Source organism: Labrus bergylta, chromosome 1 (genome assembly GCF_963930695.1).
Source record: "Labrus bergylta chromosome 1, fLabBer1.1, whole genome shotgun sequence".
Lineage (NCBI taxonomy): Eukaryota > Metazoa > Chordata > Actinopteri > Labriformes > Labridae > Labrus > Labrus bergylta.
Genome location: NC_089195.1, coordinates 12,626,647 through 12,643,724, shown reverse-complemented (window position 1 = coordinate 12,643,724; position 17,078 = coordinate 12,626,647). Strand labels below are relative to the sequence as shown.

The window sequence follows — 17,078 nt, the reverse complement described above, 5'->3', positions numbered from 1 at the left end:
ATGACTCGGAAGTTACGCTTTGCTTACACCTACGGCGTGACGTCATACGTAAATAAGTTGATCAAGCTTCTGCTGCTTTCCTGAAAGGGGTTGTTGTTTTGTACACAGAATGATTTAGAGCTCGGTTAAGACATTAATGGAAACACTGACATTTTGTAGAAACTACCGGAGATAAACTCAGATTATCTGACACGGAAATTCACGAAGGCCTGACTTTGAAACGAATCTGAAATTAAGCCTCGTGCGAACAACAAACCGAAGCGCTAACAGGAGTTAGCTCACACGATCCTCCGTCACACCGTTTAGTCTCACTTTCTCTGCCATTTCGTCTCAAGTCGGGTTTTAGGACTCGGTCAACAAGTTCAGTCGGTGGTTTCGCCAGGAGAGGATGAACTGGCTTTTCCCCCTGTCCAAAGGCTCCGGACCGCTCCCACCTTTGAACAGCCTCCAGCAACAAAGACAGCGGCAGATCGAGTCCCTGAAAGCCGCTCACCCCAGGTAACGCTCACCGGTGTTATGTCGAGATCTGCTACCCTGTCGAAAAAATGCTACCACAGCGCAGCGGAAAAACAAGACCCGGTTAGCTCATTTCACCGTGAATGTTTCATGACCGCTTTATTTGTGTCAGTTATTGGACCATGTTGACTTTAGCTCTACAAACAGTTCATGTTTACTCAGCGCCTGTGGCTGTGTTAGCTTCGTTAGCCAACCGGCTAATCAAGTGACAGTTTCAGCGTCTATTTTTAGTTCTTGACGACTCGAGTTGTAGCCGGCCCGCCTCGCCCCGTGATCGTTCAAGGGTTTGCCAAGCCACCTTGTCGCGCTTTTGTTTGAAGGAGGAGCCTGATGGCGTGGAGATTAAAGCATTAGCCTTTGTTTACTAAGGAGCTTGACCATCTCCCACACTGTTTTTGTTTTGTCTTTCTGCTGAGTAAGACATGCAAGTCTAAGCAGCTCATATTGTTCTTCACTGCACAGGTAGAACAGGAGTAATGCATATTATCCTATTGATTCAGAAATTATATCTCATATATGCCCTGATTGGTGGATCCTTTAATCATTTTAAATAGTTTTCCTTCTCTCTAATGAGTTTTTTTTTTTTACACCTGTTCTGTAATCTGTGTGTCATGATGGATGTCAGTCTCAGTGGCTGCAAGCAAATCTACCTGCGGGTTCAAATAAAGTAACCTGTCCTGAACCCAATCGTTTGGCCTGGTTAAGTGTAAAAAGGAGGCAGCATTTTTCTTAAAATATCATTACAATCAAAACTACAGTAATGCTTTACAGCAGTGATTCCCAAAAGAGGGGCACTGGACCCCAAGGGGGGCGATGGAGATATCCATCAATCTTTATTTGTATAGCTCCAATTCATAACAAATGTTACCTCAAAGGCCCTGACACACCAAGCAGACGGCAACGAACTGGTGGCAGCGAAGGCCGCCTGTGGCGTCGCCTCAAGTCTTGGCCAAAAAGTTGCACTTGAACGCACCACAAAGACTACAGCCGACAGCCAACCACCACGTATGTTCTGCACATGTGGAGAGGAAATAACTCTTCATGACAGCAGGCGGCGGTAGTCCGTTGTTATGGTAGGGGAAGACCATTTTCACACCGCTGTCGGTCACCACTTGTATTATAGGTAGCCTACTAATGGAGAATAATGTCTGATAAAAAGTTGAAAATGGTGCTGGCATTGTCAGCTCTTGGTCTTTTAGTGGAAAAAGAAAAGGAAGAGGCAAAGGCGTCAAATAAGGAGAAACCGGCCAATGCTGATTCAACATGTCTAATCGGCTGAAAAAGAAGCAGACAGTGGCTGACAGGTGGCGACAGAGCCGGACACACCACAAAAACTAGGGTGACGACCACTCACCGACAGCCCATGATCTCCTTGGTGTGTCAGGGCTTTTAGACACTAAAGTTACAGTGGAGAGGGAATAGTTCCTTTAAGGGTGCACTCATACAAGGAAATGGTTAAAGTTTGACTCCTGCTCTTTTCCTTGCTCAAGCATGATACAGCTCCTCGTCCCTGGCACGGATGGAAGAGGTTAGCTCCGGCACATTTGCTCATGCACAAGCACGGGTACACAACGTGGACAGCCTCCATTATCGAGAAATCCCAGAGTGTTCTGGCTGCATCTGACTAAAACGACTCAAAATAAGCCACAAAGTCAGTAAAGTAGCTGTCATGTTCTTTGTGTTGTTCCGACAACAACAATAAACAAGATACAGTTGAGTATAGATGCAAGAGATGAAGATGTAACATATGACGGGGTGGTCAGCAAGGCTTAACCAAAACAATTCACACTGTTTTTCTCCGCTTCCGAAGCATTGCAATTCTTGTTAGAGGACTAATCTAAACCAGACGCCACAAATCTTCAGTTATTTCAGTTGGATAACATGAAGTTGCTATTTGGTACTTCTCACAGCCAATGAGTGACATAAATTCTTTAAAAAAAAAAAAAAAAAGGGAATTTGTTGGCGTGACTTAATGAATCGACCTCTCTCTTCAAACTCACAGAAGCTTTACAAACAGAGGATGAAGAGGAATACTCCCTCCTAAATTGTCCTGATTGTGACCTCAGATAAAACCTGACATATTATCTTGACATTTCAGTGTTTCTCTTGTCCTACAGCCTTGCAGAGATCCAGAAGGATGTGGAGTACAGGATACCATTCACAGTCAACAATTCCACCATCAGTGTTAACATGTGAGTACGCTGGCTTCTCAGCAGCTCTGCACCTCAGACCCTCTACACCCAAAAGAATTAAAGCGTGACACCAGAAACTAGATTTACAAACTCTCTTAAAGTAGTGGAAACAAACGAGTGTTGAGTACATACAGTACAGGCGAGCAGAAAACAACCAACAATCAGTCCGTTATCTTCCGCATATCCGGTCCAGGTCACAGTGGCAACGGGGGAGGGAAAGTTTCCCGAGACGTCCCCTCTCCCCAGCGACGTTTTCTAGCTCCTTATGGGGGATCCTGAGGTGTTCACAGGCCAGAAGGGGTATGTAATCTGTACCGCGTGTTCTGGGTCTACCAAGGGGTCTACTCCCAGTTGGGCCTGCTCGGAAAACCTCCAAAGGGGGGTCGACCAGGAGAAATCCTGATCAGATGCCTGAACCACCCGAGCTGGATCCCTTTGATGTGAAGGAGTAGCGGCTCTACTTCGAGCTCCTCATTATATCTCTAAGGCTGAGCCCAGACACATTCTGGAGGAAACTCATATCAGACACTTATATACGCAATCTCATTCTTTCGAACACTACCAAAAGCTCATGACCACAGATGAGGGTGGCTCAGGCTCAGTTCCCTTTTCACCACGACAGTCTGGCACAAAAACCTGCAAAGCTACCGACGCTGCACCAATCGGTCAATCTCGCAGTCCATTTTACCCTAACTCGTGAACAAGACCCTGAGATACTTGAACTCCTCCTCTTGATTCAGGGACTCACTCCCCACCGGGAGGGAGCAATCAGAGAAACATGGCCTCGACTTGGAGTTGCTGACCCTCATCCCAGCAGCTTAGCACTCGGCCCCAATGTTCCATATATTACATACCTTTCTATCCATTCTGATACTTTGATTTCTGAACACCAAACCTGTCATACTTTGTCTCCTCTCTCCTGCAGTCTACTACCTCCTCAGTTCCCCCAGGAGAAGCCGGTGGTCAGTGTCTACCCCCCTGTTGGTCATCATCTAGTCGACAGCAATAATGGCACCATAATCACCAGCCCCCTCATCGTTAATGTAAGTAGCTCTCCAGGCTGTTGAGAAAAATTGACTTAGTGTTTTTCCAGATTAAACTTTGTGGAACCTAAAGGTCCAATCAGTGAGATGTGTAGTGAGTGAAATGATAAAGTGACCTTACTATATGATAAGACATTAAGGAAACTTGCTATGTTGAAGTGCTGGCTTCTCTGACAACAATGCAGCAGCCAGTATGTCCTCCTTCTAACTTTTGGATTCTGGTCCTGAATGCTCTGGATTTGTTTTGATCAGAGAAGGTAGGCGGTTTTAAGGAGACCCCCACACGGCTGTTTTGGACGCCCCTCGGTTTGCCAGATATGAGAGCAGTTATCAGGTCAAACCAACAGGTGTTGCAGTGATGGAAGCAGCAAGAGAACTGGTTCAGATAGAAGTGATTGTACCCGACCTAAAAAGCCTCTGCATGTTTCTAATAAGCTCCACGAGCAGAAACGTGCTCAAACTAGGATCAATATTGGAGATGCTTTTGAAAAATGGAGAGAGAACGCAGAAAGGTTTACAGACCGATGCAGAGCTGGTTAAACACTGAAGCTTCAGTGTCCACCACATGGCAACCCACACGAGCATCACCAGATTTTAGGATACACTTAGATTCATATTTCTCCCAATAAGCCTTTTACTTTTGTGCATATGATGAAGTTATGTTAGTGACTCTAGAAAAAACTAAATTTCTTTCTTTGCCTCCTTACTTAAAATGATCTTGTGTGGTGCAGTGAGGTAATTCTTACTTTCCTACACGTATTCATTTTTTCTTGTTATGTATGTTTCAGTTTGGGATGCACTCGGATCTCGGTAAAGTTATTCAGAGTTTGCTGGACGAGTTCTGGAAGAGTCCTCCTGCCTTGATGTCGTCTGGTTCTGCTGGCTTTCCATAGTGAGTCCCTGGTTACAAACATGGACACCTGTCTTTAAATGTCTTAAATTATTGCTTAAAATGATGCATCAGTAAATGGACTGTTGGTGGAATCTATAAGTAAATAGCTTCAACATAGTTGAGATTTTCTCTCCTAAAACACACAAGGTATTTGTTTTCCTTGTAGTGAAATAATCTTCCCTCCCCTCATGTTTTCTCACAGCAGTATGTACAAGCCATCAGGCATGGCTCCTTACCCCACTCAGGCTTACCACTATCCTCGCCACGTGGGCCCCACTCACACGCCGCCTGCTGGTCCAGCTCTGTCTCCAGCTGCCATGCCTCACTCAGGGCATGACGGCGCCCACGGCCACCCTCGAGCTCCAGCACCTTACGGCCTGATTTCTGATCTGCCTCTGCCTGTCCCTGCTGGAGACTCACAGGTGCTCATGTCATTGGTCACGTCGGGTCGGCCCCACTCATTCATACATCGTAAACACGACGCTGCAAACGTCTTTTCTTGGACAAACACCATGAAGCTCTGGTCAGCTCCAGATAAAACTTATGATGATATAAATATATCCAGTGATGAATGTGCTGTCTTCTGTTTCAGGCTGGACTGAATGGACACATGTACAAGATGCCTGAGATCCCTGACTCTTTCCCTGAACTCAGTGACTTAAAGTAAATCATTCTTAAGTATTGTAGACGGAAAGTTACTTTAAGGATGGAGATATTCTTGCTTTTAATTACACTTCAAGCTGTGCATGATTGCTGCGCCATGTGCTGTTTGTGGAGCGTTGGCTGTGCACATCCTCAAAAATGAACCCTGAGGTCGTGAGATGCAGAATGAACCTGAACTTGCAGGGACAACAATGGCAGAAAGTTTTATAACAATCTGGTCGACCACTAGTTCTTACACACCTGCACAAAACTCCTGAAGTTTCCCGGTTTGAGCTGCATGTGTGAACTCAAAGAGGCACATTTTTCACCTGGGAGTTTCTCCTCCAGCCTCCTCGTATTTATTCTGCAGAAAGTCAGAGTGAGCTGATGTGAGAACGCAGCAGGATATAATCAGGAGAATTCACCTGGAGCGAGTGGGAGGGGGTGGTGACCTTTATTCCCTGTGATCGCTGCACGACCTACGTCATTCTTTTATGTAAGGTCTTACCTCAGGACCCCCCCCCCCCCCCCCCCCCTCCTGTCAGACAGGAATTAGTCTCCCGCTGTGAGGTGCATGTGTCAACAACCAGAACAGGAGCATTTCCTGGAATTCTCTAGAAATGTTCAGGAATGTGTTAAAACGCAAAAATATCTCCGGCCTTAAATCTCTGATAATCAAATCCTTGTTCCTCTTATCTTATCCTAATGCTTCTCATCTTCTCGTTCCCTCCGTCCTTTTCTGTTCTCTGTCCCAGTCTGACCCAGCTGTCGAGCATGTCTGAAAACGAGGATCTGTTACTGGAATTCTTTGTGAGTTTGCCTCAGCTCAAACAGGTCGCCAGTGATAAAGAAGAGCTGGTCAACAGCATAGTGGACATGGCTAGTAAGTTCCTGTGCAGAGGATCCTGCTGGGTGTAAAGGAAAGACACAATCCCAACATAGATTGAGCTTTACAAAGGATTTGAGCATGTTTCTTTTTGTGTCACTCAGAGAAAAACCTTCAGATGGAGCCGCAGCTCGAAGGAAAAAGACAAGAAATGCTCTACAAGGTGTGTTACTACATCCCGTCTACTGTTCCATCTCTTCCTCCGCAGACACAACGCTCACAATTATCATCACATTCTTCATCACATTCTTCATGTGTCGCCGATCATGATGTGTGTTTTTGTTTGTTGACAGTACGAACAGCTGACTCAGATGAAGTCTGCCTTTGAGACCAGAATGCAGAGACAGCATGAGCTCAGTGAGGTAAGAGGCTACACTCATGAGTGTGAGTGTGAGTGTGAGTGTGAGTGTGAGTGTGCGTGTGCGTGTGCGTGTGTCCGTAAGGCCCTGGAATTCTTTCTTTTTTTCCCCCTTCTTTTCCCTTTCCCTCCACTCCCTCATTTTTATTCTTGCCATCATTATCATTGTTTGATGGAGGTGTGCCCCTGTCTCAGCTGCCCCCAGACCCTGCGGAGGGGGCCAGCTGATAGGGTCGCCCACTGCCAACCTCTCACCTCTGTGGGTACACGACACGATCCATCGGAGACTAACAGTATGGGGAATGCTGTTGAAAAGAGAGCAACTGGTGTCAACAGCGCCCTTCTGAAAAGTTAAAAGATTTTTTAAATAGAAGCAACCGGAGCGGCTGCACAGAAAAAGGCGCCTTTTTCTACAAACGCTCTCCCCTCATTGGGTCCAATTCAAAAAGGAGAAACCAGCTCTCACAACATGCTCGTTCATTACTCACTTTAAAGCTCCACTAATAATTCTTTTCTGTGTCTTTTGCCCCGACCAGAGCTGCAGCCTTAGCACCCTGCAGGCTCGGCTAAAAGTTGCGGCCCACCAGGCTGAGGAGGAGTCGGAGGTGACGGCAGAAAACTTCCTGGAGGGACGAACAGATATCGACGAATTTCTGGCCAGCTTCATGGAGAAGAGAACAGTAAGAGATAAAGTGTCCCTCTGAGTCTGAGACAAAAAAAAAAAACAGACAAGTGTAGAATATGTCACAAAGAAGGAATAAATGTGTTTGGTTTGTGTTCCCTCGCAGCTTTGCCACAGCAGAAGGGCCAAAGAGGAAAAGTTACAACAGTCCATCAACACACATGGACCGTTTCCTACCAGCCACTAGAACACAAGGTACAATACACACACACACACACACACACACACACACACACACACACACACACACACACACACACACACACACACACACACACACACACACACACACACACACACACACAGAGATTAAACAGACACCCCTGGACTGTACGGCCAGACGGTGCCAAGCTTTCCTCCGTCATCTGGGACAGCTGCTTTGTTTGTTTGCCGCCTCTGTTCACTCTTCTTCTCTCGTCTTATATTTGGTCCACAGGTTTGTTTTTTTTCTCTCAGCCGACTGCTGCCAACTGAAAGGATAAACGAAAGCACACTGAGTCAACAACGGGCACTTTGGAGATAAGAGGAAGACTGTGACGGCGATGATGGAGATCTGCACCAGGACTTTTGAATATGGAGTGTGTGAGAGCGAGATTGATAAGTTATAGAAACACAGCGGGAGGCTCGTACCGGGGCGAAGGTGGGACACTCGTCCAGCTTTTCTAAACGCCGTTACTGTGGAGCCTTCACATTTTGGAGATTTTTTTGCACATGCTGTTCGTCCACGCTTCACTTCACGGGGACAAACAAAAATGTTTCTTTGAAGAATTTAAAGCTGTTTTCACACATGCACAACCTCCTCCCCCTGAAAATATCCCAAAGTTGTTATTCAGCATGCCCCTCGCAGCTTGAAGTACTTCCTGTATGACTGGAGGGCGCAGTCTCACGAGGCAGAACACTATGTAAAAAGAACGCTGCAGATGTAATAATGGATACAAGATATCCAAGATAGCGATCAAAGAAAGTCTGGCGCTCTTATGACTTTATATTGATGCTACGTGTAATCGATTGATTTGTAGCATCAACTAAAACGTGAGGAACGTTCAGCAGGAGTTGGAGGCGACTTCTTATCGTGCAGGACAATCGCAGAATGATATAAACGTCATCACCGCCTCGTCCTCGCCCGCAGGGAGATTTCATCCTTTAACCCGCTGCGTTCACACGTCAGCTCATTCCGACTTCACTTAGAAATATAAGGAGGGGCCGGCAGAGGCTGGTTCTGAAAGTGTTGGGAAACTTGCAGGAGTTTTGTGCATGTGTTAAAAACGTTTCATGTTTCATCGCTCAATAAAGCCGCGGGTGTACACTGTAAGGTTTCATAAAAGTCGATGTGGAATGTCGGCTCACGCTGTACGACTGAATCATTTACGACGCTCGGCTGAAGCTCACGATTTATGAGCTCACACTTTAAGACCTGATGGTTGGCCACGACCTGAGCGCTCACACTGTACGAGTGAAATCAGGACATTAGTTCACAATCGTAGAAAACTCCCACAGATGGAGGTTGAATCGCTTTCTCTCTCTCTCGCTCTCTCTCTCTCTCTCTCTCTCTCACACACACACTCAGCATCACCAACAAACACAAGCTAACTAGCAGCTTATTCACAACAAATATTGATATTCCCCGTCAGCTGAAGGTCTGCAGATATTTCCAGCCAACTGAATTGAGGGGGAAAATGGATTACAAACAGTCATGCCGGCTGTTGCCATGGTGATTTAGTACGCTGTCTGTCGGTGTGTGAAGAAGACACAAGAAGCCCTGCAGTTGAGAAATCAGCTTGTGGCTCTGCTCTCACTGTGCGAGAGCGTGCAGTCGGGAGCAGCCAATCTCACTTAAATTGGCCCCGTCTTAAAAATGAAATGAAACGATGTACGCCCCGGATTAAGAGCAACACCTGCACCAGTTCAGAATCAGAACTGTTGTTGATGTGAACACTTTTGGAGACGTGTGAGGTAGTCAACGTTTCTGACTTAATGTTTGACGTTCTTAAGTTTGGTGTCTTTACTTTCATCTCTGAGATCGTTGTCGTGTCATGCTAAACTCTCCGAGAAAGATTTGAACCCCCTGGACAGAAAGTAGAACAACTTGTACGTTTACGTTTACAATGAAGGACTGGTTCTAGATATGAACATGAAATCCGTCAGTGACACTTCAACCAGTCGAGATTCTCTCCCTCACAAAAGAGGATGGGAGACATTTAGCTCGGGCAAAGTCCAATTCTCTCTCTCTCTCTCTCTCTCTCTCTCTCTCTCTCTCTCTCTCTCTCTCTCTCTCTCTCTCTCTCTCTCTCTCTCTCTCTCTCTCTCTCTCTATTGGACTGTGGTTTATTTTGATTATGTTGGTGGGGGTCCCTCTTCAGTGATGTCTGGAACGCCGCCTCGGTATCAGCTGTACGTCAGAATAGCAATCAACATAATCCAATTAACAAACGTGGTTGATTGTTGTGTTCCTGATTTGCTGTGAAAGGTTTGTGAGTGATCTTTTTTCACAAACGACGACGATCCCAGACATTGACCCGTTTGACAAGCAGACCGGTCGGATTAGATCCAATCCAGAGTACTGCAGAGCGACTTTTAACGGTTTGATCATGATTTCATTCAGCGCTCTCTACATGAATCAAGCGATTTGTTTTCTCACGTAAACATTCTGAGGATGTCGAGCGCCGTCGTCGAGACTCTTTTCCCGGAGCCGTCTGAACTCTGAGTTCTTGATTATGAAGAGCGTCAGAAGATTTTGTCGAAGGGAGATTTGGCTGAATGCTGCAGTAAAAGTGGAGGACATTGGATACTGTATTTAAATAATGTTAATAATAACAGGCTGTATTGTAATCAAAGACTCGGCCACTTTGTATTATATGTTATTATTTAATTTGTTAGAATAAAAAAGCATTTAGAAGAACTCTGGTTGGCTTTTGTTTTCTGTTTCTTTCACTCTCTGATCTCCTCAACTTCAGTTCAGACCATAAAACAAACACTGAAATACTGAATGTAATGTCTTCATTATTATAGAAGTGATTATATTCAGGATTAAGACTCTTGGAGAGCTTTCCCAGTTCTACCACAACCTTGTTAATCTCATAATGAGCCGGAGCACGACTCACTAACAGGGTTCATGGGTGAATACCCTGAACACTGCAGGTGTGAAACTAGCACAAAAGAAGCAGAAACCAAACCAAACACACAATAAGGAGCTTAACTTAACTGCTCACTGTGCATGCCGATGAGGGAAACAAACAATGTGATTATTAATCAGCTGTGAATGTGCAAAGTTCACCTTAACCCTTGAGATGCATAAGTTGGTCTAAAATGACCCCAGGAGGACGTTTTCTTACAAAATCTTTGTAACTGTGTGTTGTTGTCATATCATCCATTATCAATGCCACTTTTCCTGTTCAGAGTCGTGGGAGGCTGGAGCTCTGAACTTGTTGCCAGCCGATCACAGGGTTGACATATAGAGACAGACAAATGGCAACACTCACATTCACAACTATGGGCAATTTAGAGTCAGCAGTTCACCTAACGATTGGACTGTGGGAGGAAGCTGGAGTACCTGGAGAGAACCCACACATGCATGGGGAGAACATGCAGACTCCACACAGAAAGGCTCCTGTCAGACAGGGATTCAAACCAGGAACCTCCTCGCTGAAAGCACAACTGCACTGACCACTGCACCACCATGCAGCCCCTGCTATCATGTCATATTCCAGGTATTCCCTTAAAGGTCACATATTATCCCCCTTTTAGGTAGTCGTCCTCAGTGTCTCCCTGTAGTCTCAGTGATGTAAAAGAAGGACACTGCTGCATCTTTGAATGTCTCATTTCACTTTAACAAACTATGACATCACACATTGACCTTTGAGCTGTTTGATGTCAGTTTTGATCCCTAACCACTTCCTGTTTCTGTGCGTAACTTCATGCCCTAACTTCCCATCTACCAGAAGGGCCTTATTACAAAATAAAAGCAGTGCTGAATAAAAAAAAAAATACTCTCAGCTTAAAACAACAAAGTTTCAAAATAAAGGCCTAAGGTGATTAATCACGATTAACTATTGATGTATAGAGATCAGTCCTGATTAAACATTTTGATCCTTTGACAGCCCTGATATGTTTATGAATGTATGGCTGAGGCGTTCACGTGATTGATTGTAATATGAGTCCTGTGAGCTCTGCCTGACTGACGTCTTGGAGTCTAATAAAGGGGTAAACATAGACTGAGAACTGTGATGAGGAAAGATGCTCTGTCTTAATTTTATTTATATATTTTTTTCTTCAGTGACATTTATTTTTTAATCCATATTCATTCGTGTATTTCTTTATAAATGCCTTGATGTTTTTTATGTAGTTATGTAAAGTATATTGAGGAAAGCAGAGGGTTTTGACCTCCCCTCTGAAGCAGCAGGTGGCGGTATTTATTTCACTCTACACACCAACTTCCGGAAGTCCATGGTAAAACGAAGAAGAAGAAGAAGAAACACGGAACTGCGGAGGAGGCGCGCTTTGCAAGAAGGGAACTGGAAAACTTGGAACACAGTTAATTTTACGTAAGAAAGTCGTTTAATCTTTGATTTTATTCATGATTTGTCGTTAAACTGAACCGACCATTACTCAGAGTAACGCCTGAACCGGGAAAAACCTCCGTGTTTGTTCACCGGTTAACGGACGGTAGAGATGTAACGTGGCGAAGATAAAATGATCGTTATCACGGTCAACTTTATTAACTTACATTTTAGTTGATTTAAGTCGAAACGAAGGAACCAGAAAGCTCACGTTTGAAACGGTAATGACGTCACCTCAAACCGAAGTTTACCCGCGCACGTTGTTTTATTGTGAAAGTCTTGTCCACGGAAATACATCTGTTGGGTTGCTAGGTGACGCATCTGTTTGGTTGCTAGGTGACACATCTGTTTGGTTGCTAGGTGACGCATCTGTTTGGTTTGCTAGGTGACACAGAAGGAAAGTTTCCGTCAGTTTTATTATGTTTTGTTGGTTTAAAATGAGTATTTTAAAACAGTGTTGGTTGTTTAATAAACTTTATTTCAGACTAGACATTAACTCATAGACAAATACAGCGTTAATGAAATATCATGTACAAACAAAGAAGTACGTGAATGATAATCAATAACGGTCATAATTAAAATAAATACGGCAAATACAATGTCATGTGTGTCCTTCATGATATATTGTGATACGAAAATGTACAGGAAGAAACTACAAACTAGTACTAATTAACAAATGCAGTGAGTTTCTAAAAGCCTAAATATGGAGGATTTTTATTTAACATTAATTTAAAAAAACTGCGTCAGTTTTTCAGTCCTGAAGTATGAAGGATTTAAAGCTCCTGTGAGGAGTTATTTCTCTGATTATAAAACATTTTGGGAATCTGCCACCAGCCAACTTAAAGCTTTACAACACTCCTGAAACCTGATGGCTATCATCTGTGGATCGTAGATCCGCAGCGTAAGGACTGGCACACCTTTTTACAACAAGGAAAACAACAGATTCAAGCAACACAGTCAATAAAAACAACATATACTATATATACAATGAGCATCTGTGTTCTGTGTCTCTAGGTCAGTCCAGAGTCATGTCACGACAGATGGGAGACAGCCAGCGCCGCTTTCTACAGACCATGATGGCGTGTGGCATCGTTGATGAGCCCGGGGCACGGAGGCTCTATCAGTATTGTTGTGAGACCCACAACAGTGAGTACAGTAACCATACAGGCAGCGATGGACAGCGACAAAGCACATTTAGTTCAGTTTTATTTTTAGGGGGAAACTTTTAACTCTTACTCGACTACATTTGAAAGACAAATATCATACTTCTGACTCGTCTACATTTCTGTGAATGTTCTCGTTACTCGCTGATTAATTTGATTTACTTTCCTAAACTCTGATCCCAAAGACAACAAACTGTGTTCAAGTAGCAAACGTCGCTCAGATCAGACAGCTCATTCAGTGGAGTAGTGGAGTTTCTTTTTCTATGTTTTAGTCGATGTTGGTGCCAACAGCGCTGCAGAGACGTGAACAAAGCAGAGGGAGCTTTAGCAGCAGGTAGAAGAACAAGCTGCACAGTTTTAGGGAGATTAATTTGTTTTAAAACAGTTTTGTTAATTTTCTAAATAGTTGCTATGACCCAAAGAAAGGGCGGTTCATACTGGAGTCAGAGGCGGGGCGGACAAATAACAGGAAGTGGATTCTCTTCATTTCATCAAACTGCACGACCTACTTAATCGTTACTTTTCTAAAATGAAAGACGACGTAAAGTTAATTAGCTTTTCCTGCCTAGATAAAATATGCACCGTGTCTTTTTTTTTTTGGCAGCACAGCAAGCCCCCGACCAGCTGGATGATTTCATCGACACCATCAACTCAAAGCTGCAGCCTTTGTTCATGCAGATTAGGAAAGGGATTTCTGAAGACAGCGGTCACCAGTACTACGCCTTGGTGAGTCTGTGTAACGTCTGCACTCAGCCTGCATCGTCACATCTGCACTCCTGAAAATATCCAGATCATTTCAGGAGGACTGCTCCTCATATCCTCCTGATCTGGTTGTTCACACATGCACCTCACAGCGGGAGACTATCCCTGTCAGACAGGAGGGGGGGAGGGGGGTCTCCTGAGGTAAGACGTGTAGTTGAACAGAATCTCAATGTGAACTGAAGAGTGGAGAAGAACATACTGGAGAACAGGAAACATAATGCAGCAGGTTCATTAGAGCACGGAGATGGTAGAGGTGGTGTGCAGACAGTCTATGGTTGTGCAGTGATCACAGGGAATAAACGTCACCACCCCCTCCCACTCGCTCCAGGTGAAATCTCCTGATGTAAGGTGGGACCACAGCAGGATATAATCATCAGGTTGTTTGTAACAGATTCACTTGAACCTTTTCAGGTAAACATGGCAGTGACTGATGTCACCAGGATGTCTTCAGATTACGCCGACAATGAGCTGGAGCTGTTTGTAAAAACGGTGAGCTAATGTCACGCGAGGACACCCTGAATATTTCCAGTTTGTAGAACCTTTTCAGTCAAAGCCATTTACAGCACACGTTTCTATAACTCTGGTGAAGTCTGACTTTTAAAGGCCGAGCTTTAATAGAAACATAAACTGCCATGGTCTGAGTCTGCTCTGTACTAATGCTCTTTTAAACTGTTAGATAATAAATACCATCTTTGGGTTAGCTTCAGATGGAGATCACATGTTTCAGTTCTCTGCCGTTATTAGTAAATAACAAGAAGAACTGATGTCAAACGGACATTCATCAGCAGAGTGTTCAGCTGTATTATTCCCCCCATCAGAAGTTTTTGTCCTGACTGACTACTCGTTCTGATACAGATGGACCTGATCGTGGGCTCTGATAACGGCAGCGCGTCCTCCACAGACATTTTAAACAGCGCCGACACCCTGACCAGTAAAAAGCTGAAGAAGAGCGAGACGGAGCACCTCCTGAACCGACTTGTGCACGACAAATGGCTGAATGAGGTAAAAAAAAACTAAAACAAATACAGGATCTCAATCAGGATTTAAAATCACTTTTACTGTTTGAATGGATCACCATGGTGATGCAAATGCAGACAGAAAAAAGTCCCTGTGGTGTGTAGTTACACCTCTGGCTGCAGTTTTGTTGTGTAATTTGTTTCTGTTCCTTGGTTTAGAAAAGGGGGGAGTACACTCTATCCACCAGATGTATTATTGAGATGGAGCCGTACATCCGCACGATGTATCAGGACCAGGTCAAGGTGTGCCACATCTGTCACAACATCGCCATCCAGGTAAATGTTTCCTGTCGTTGTTCTACAACCTGTGATGAACACATGAATGAAACCTGCTAGAATCACTTCTCTAAGAAGGGGGAATAAAACCTGTCATAACCATTTTCTTTACTTAAAGGTTGAAACATTTTAATTTTCATAACTTTCTTTTTGACATTCTGAATTGCCGTCCAAGTTCTTTAACCTTTTCTCTCTGTTCGGTTGTTCAAGCTGTTTATTTCTCTGCTGGTTACTTTAAACAACATCCAGCTTAAATATGACAAACTGACCGTGTTCATGTGGACTTGAGTATCCTGGTTCTGAGTCTCATCCTGGTTCTGATCATATTCAGGACATGGAGAGAAACCTGGTTCTTCGTATCCCTGTAGACATGATAAATACTCGTATCGTGCTTTATGATTACTGCACTCAATGTCTATTCTAAAGAAGAGTGGACTCTGTGTTAAAGTCACCTGATTCATATTTTGTTCCAGTGCCAAATCTGTGAGAATCCTACATGTGGAATCAAAATACACAACCCGTGTGTGGCGAGATACTTCAAAGGCCGACCCGAGCCGCGCTGTCCGGCGTGTGAGGACTTCTGGCCTCATGAGATCCCAGGTATCTGACGTCTGGGACTTTTTTTTACCCTCATGCATCATTATGGACATTTTTGTTCATTTATGCAAATGTTTCCTCTTAATCTGGCCATCATTTTGTCTGTGTTAGTGCATATGGTACACATTTTTGTGTCAAGTCTCTCTCTTGACACATTTTGGAATGCACATTTTATTTTTAATAGATCAATAGAACACTGGGAAACATTTTTATTACCCTCTTGAGTCATAAAGGACAAAAATGTCCACTTCCAAAAAACTGCTATAAAAATAGAACATATTGATATTTTTTTCTACTTTCACCATTAATGACGTCAGTCTGGGACGCCTGTTGAGTAGCGTTGTGAGATGTTGTTGTTGTGCTCAAAAACGTCCTTATTGATCTGAAACTGGTGCCTGTAAAGTCCCTCAGCTTCTGCCTGAAACACTTCATTTCAGCTACTGTCTCTTTAAGGCCCTGCCTCCTCACGTGCCAACTCTCCTCTGATTGGCCAGCTCTGTTTGCAGTCTCAGGGAAATATGAGTGAGCTTCTTGGTGGGCGTGTCCTACAACTTTGCTCCATGCTTTGCTCTGATACGTCGCCAGAACCTGACGTCAGGTCCTCACCAAGTCTCGCTATGGACTCAAAGATCCGTCTTTTCCATTTACAGCCATTTGTTTCGATGGAATGTTTTCAGACAGAAAGAGGCGGGCGTTGTTTGGTAGCCCGCAGAGGTGATAGGCGTGTAAAATAAATAATAATTAATCTTTTATTTTGTAGCTGATTAAAGAAACATCGATTTTAAACTTCAGTCCATTTCACAACCCGATGAGAACTCCTCACAGGAGCCTTAAACCGCTCACTGTATTAGACTTTCTTCATTTGCATCGACGGGTATAAAGACGACAAACTGCTGCACGAGGAGAGAGAGACGAGGAAAGGGAAACTGTGTTTGTACGTTTCAACGTCTTTTCTGTTTGTTTCAGAAGTCCGGCGGCCACTCTCTCAGTCCAGAAGATGAACATGTCTGCAGAAAAAGTTGTTTCTGTTGATTTCTGTTTTAACAACTTTATTTTCAACCAAACTGTAAATATAAAAATGTTGTGTTTATTTAAAAAAAATAAAACGAGCCACTGAGAAGTAATGCTGATGTTGTTCTCATTTTATCTGAATATAAATCTTTCTCTCTCTCCCTTGATCGTCCCCTTTATCTCCCAGATCTCACTTTATTATCAAACCTAAACAAAGATTCTCAAAGTGCAAATTAAAGGAAAAGTTCAATGACAGTTTTCTGTCTCATGTCTGCACATCACCGCTTGTTTTATCCACATTCAGTCATTTTACATTTCTAGTCTGTTTGTTCAGACGTATATTTACCCGACCACAGGAGAGCTCTGATAAAGTTTGCTGTTGAAAGTGTTTCCTATCAAGTAGAAATTGTTTGGTCATTAATAGTTCACATACAAAATACACTTTACCACATTGACCATGATGGTACAAGTTTCAGGTAAGAAAAG

The 17,078-nt window shown here is 43.8% G+C and overlaps 2 protein-coding genes across 4 annotated transcripts; both read left to right on the top strand.

The window, feature by feature from the left end:
* Positions 1-10,110, top strand: vps37a (VPS37A subunit of ESCRT-I). 2 transcript variants are annotated; one of them, XM_020656904.3, is made up of 12 exons: positions 1-498; positions 2,634-2,708; positions 3,634-3,751; positions 4,540-4,643; positions 4,849-5,065; positions 5,236-5,306; positions 6,041-6,168; positions 6,276-6,334; positions 6,465-6,533; positions 7,066-7,209; positions 7,318-7,406; positions 7,648-10,110. In XM_020656904.3, the coding sequence occupies exons 1-11, from the start codon at positions 389-391 to the stop codon at positions 7,396-7,398; spliced, it is 1,176 nt and encodes a 391-aa protein (XP_020512560.1). In that variant the 5' UTR covers positions 1-388; the 3' UTR covers positions 7,399-7,406; positions 7,648-10,110. The 2 variants fall into 2 exon arrangements, with proteins under 2 accessions (XP_020512560.1, XP_020512559.1); XM_020656903.3 differs by having other exon boundaries at positions 7-498; positions 4,846-5,065.
* Positions 10,111-11,604: 1,494 nt separating this feature from the next.
* nsmce1 (NSE1 homolog, SMC5-SMC6 complex component) lies at positions 11,605-16,705 on the top strand. 2 transcript variants are annotated; one of them, XM_029281911.2, is made up of 8 exons: positions 11,605-11,752; positions 12,782-12,913; positions 13,540-13,656; positions 14,104-14,181; positions 14,548-14,694; positions 14,868-14,984; positions 15,458-15,584; positions 16,548-16,705. In XM_029281911.2, exons 2-8 carry the CDS (start codon positions 12,863-12,865, stop codon positions 16,580-16,582), a joined length of 672 nt encoding a protein of 223 aa, XP_029137744.1. In that variant the 5' UTR covers positions 11,605-11,752; positions 12,782-12,862; the 3' UTR covers positions 16,583-16,705. The 2 variants fall into 2 exon arrangements, with proteins under 2 accessions (XP_029137744.1, XP_020512550.1); XM_020656894.3 differs by having other exon boundaries at positions 11,606-11,752; positions 13,535-13,656.
* Positions 16,706-17,078: the final 373 nt, after the last annotated feature.

What these genes read in the sequence shown, in the direction of transcription:
- nsmce1 (XM_020656894.3), top strand. Translation starts at nt 12,796, where the DNA reads ATGTCACGACAGATGGGAGACAGCCAGCGCCGCTTTCTACAGACCATG. An exon ending in TTGTTGTGAGACCCACAACA is followed by an intron (nt 12,914 to 13,534) that starts GTGAGTACAGTA and finishes TTTTTTTGGCAG; the next exon opens with CACAGCAAGCCCCCGACCAG. An exon ending in ACGACAAATGGCTGAATGAG is followed by an intron (nt 14,695 to 14,867) that starts GTAAAAAAAAAC and finishes TCCTTGGTTTAG; the next exon opens with AAAAGGGGGGAGTACACTCT.
- vps37a (XM_020656903.3), top strand. Translation starts at nt 389, where the DNA reads ATGAACTGGCTTTTCCCCCTGTCCAAAGGCTCCGGACCGCTCCCACCT. An exon ending in CTGAAAGCCGCTCACCCCAG is followed by an intron (nt 499 to 2,633) that starts GTAACGCTCACC and finishes CTTGTCCTACAG; the next exon opens with CCTTGCAGAGATCCAGAAGG. An exon ending in CCAGCCCCCTCATCGTTAAT is followed by an intron (nt 3,752 to 4,539) that starts GTAAGTAGCTCT and finishes TGTATGTTTCAG; the next exon opens with TTTGGGATGCACTCGGATCT.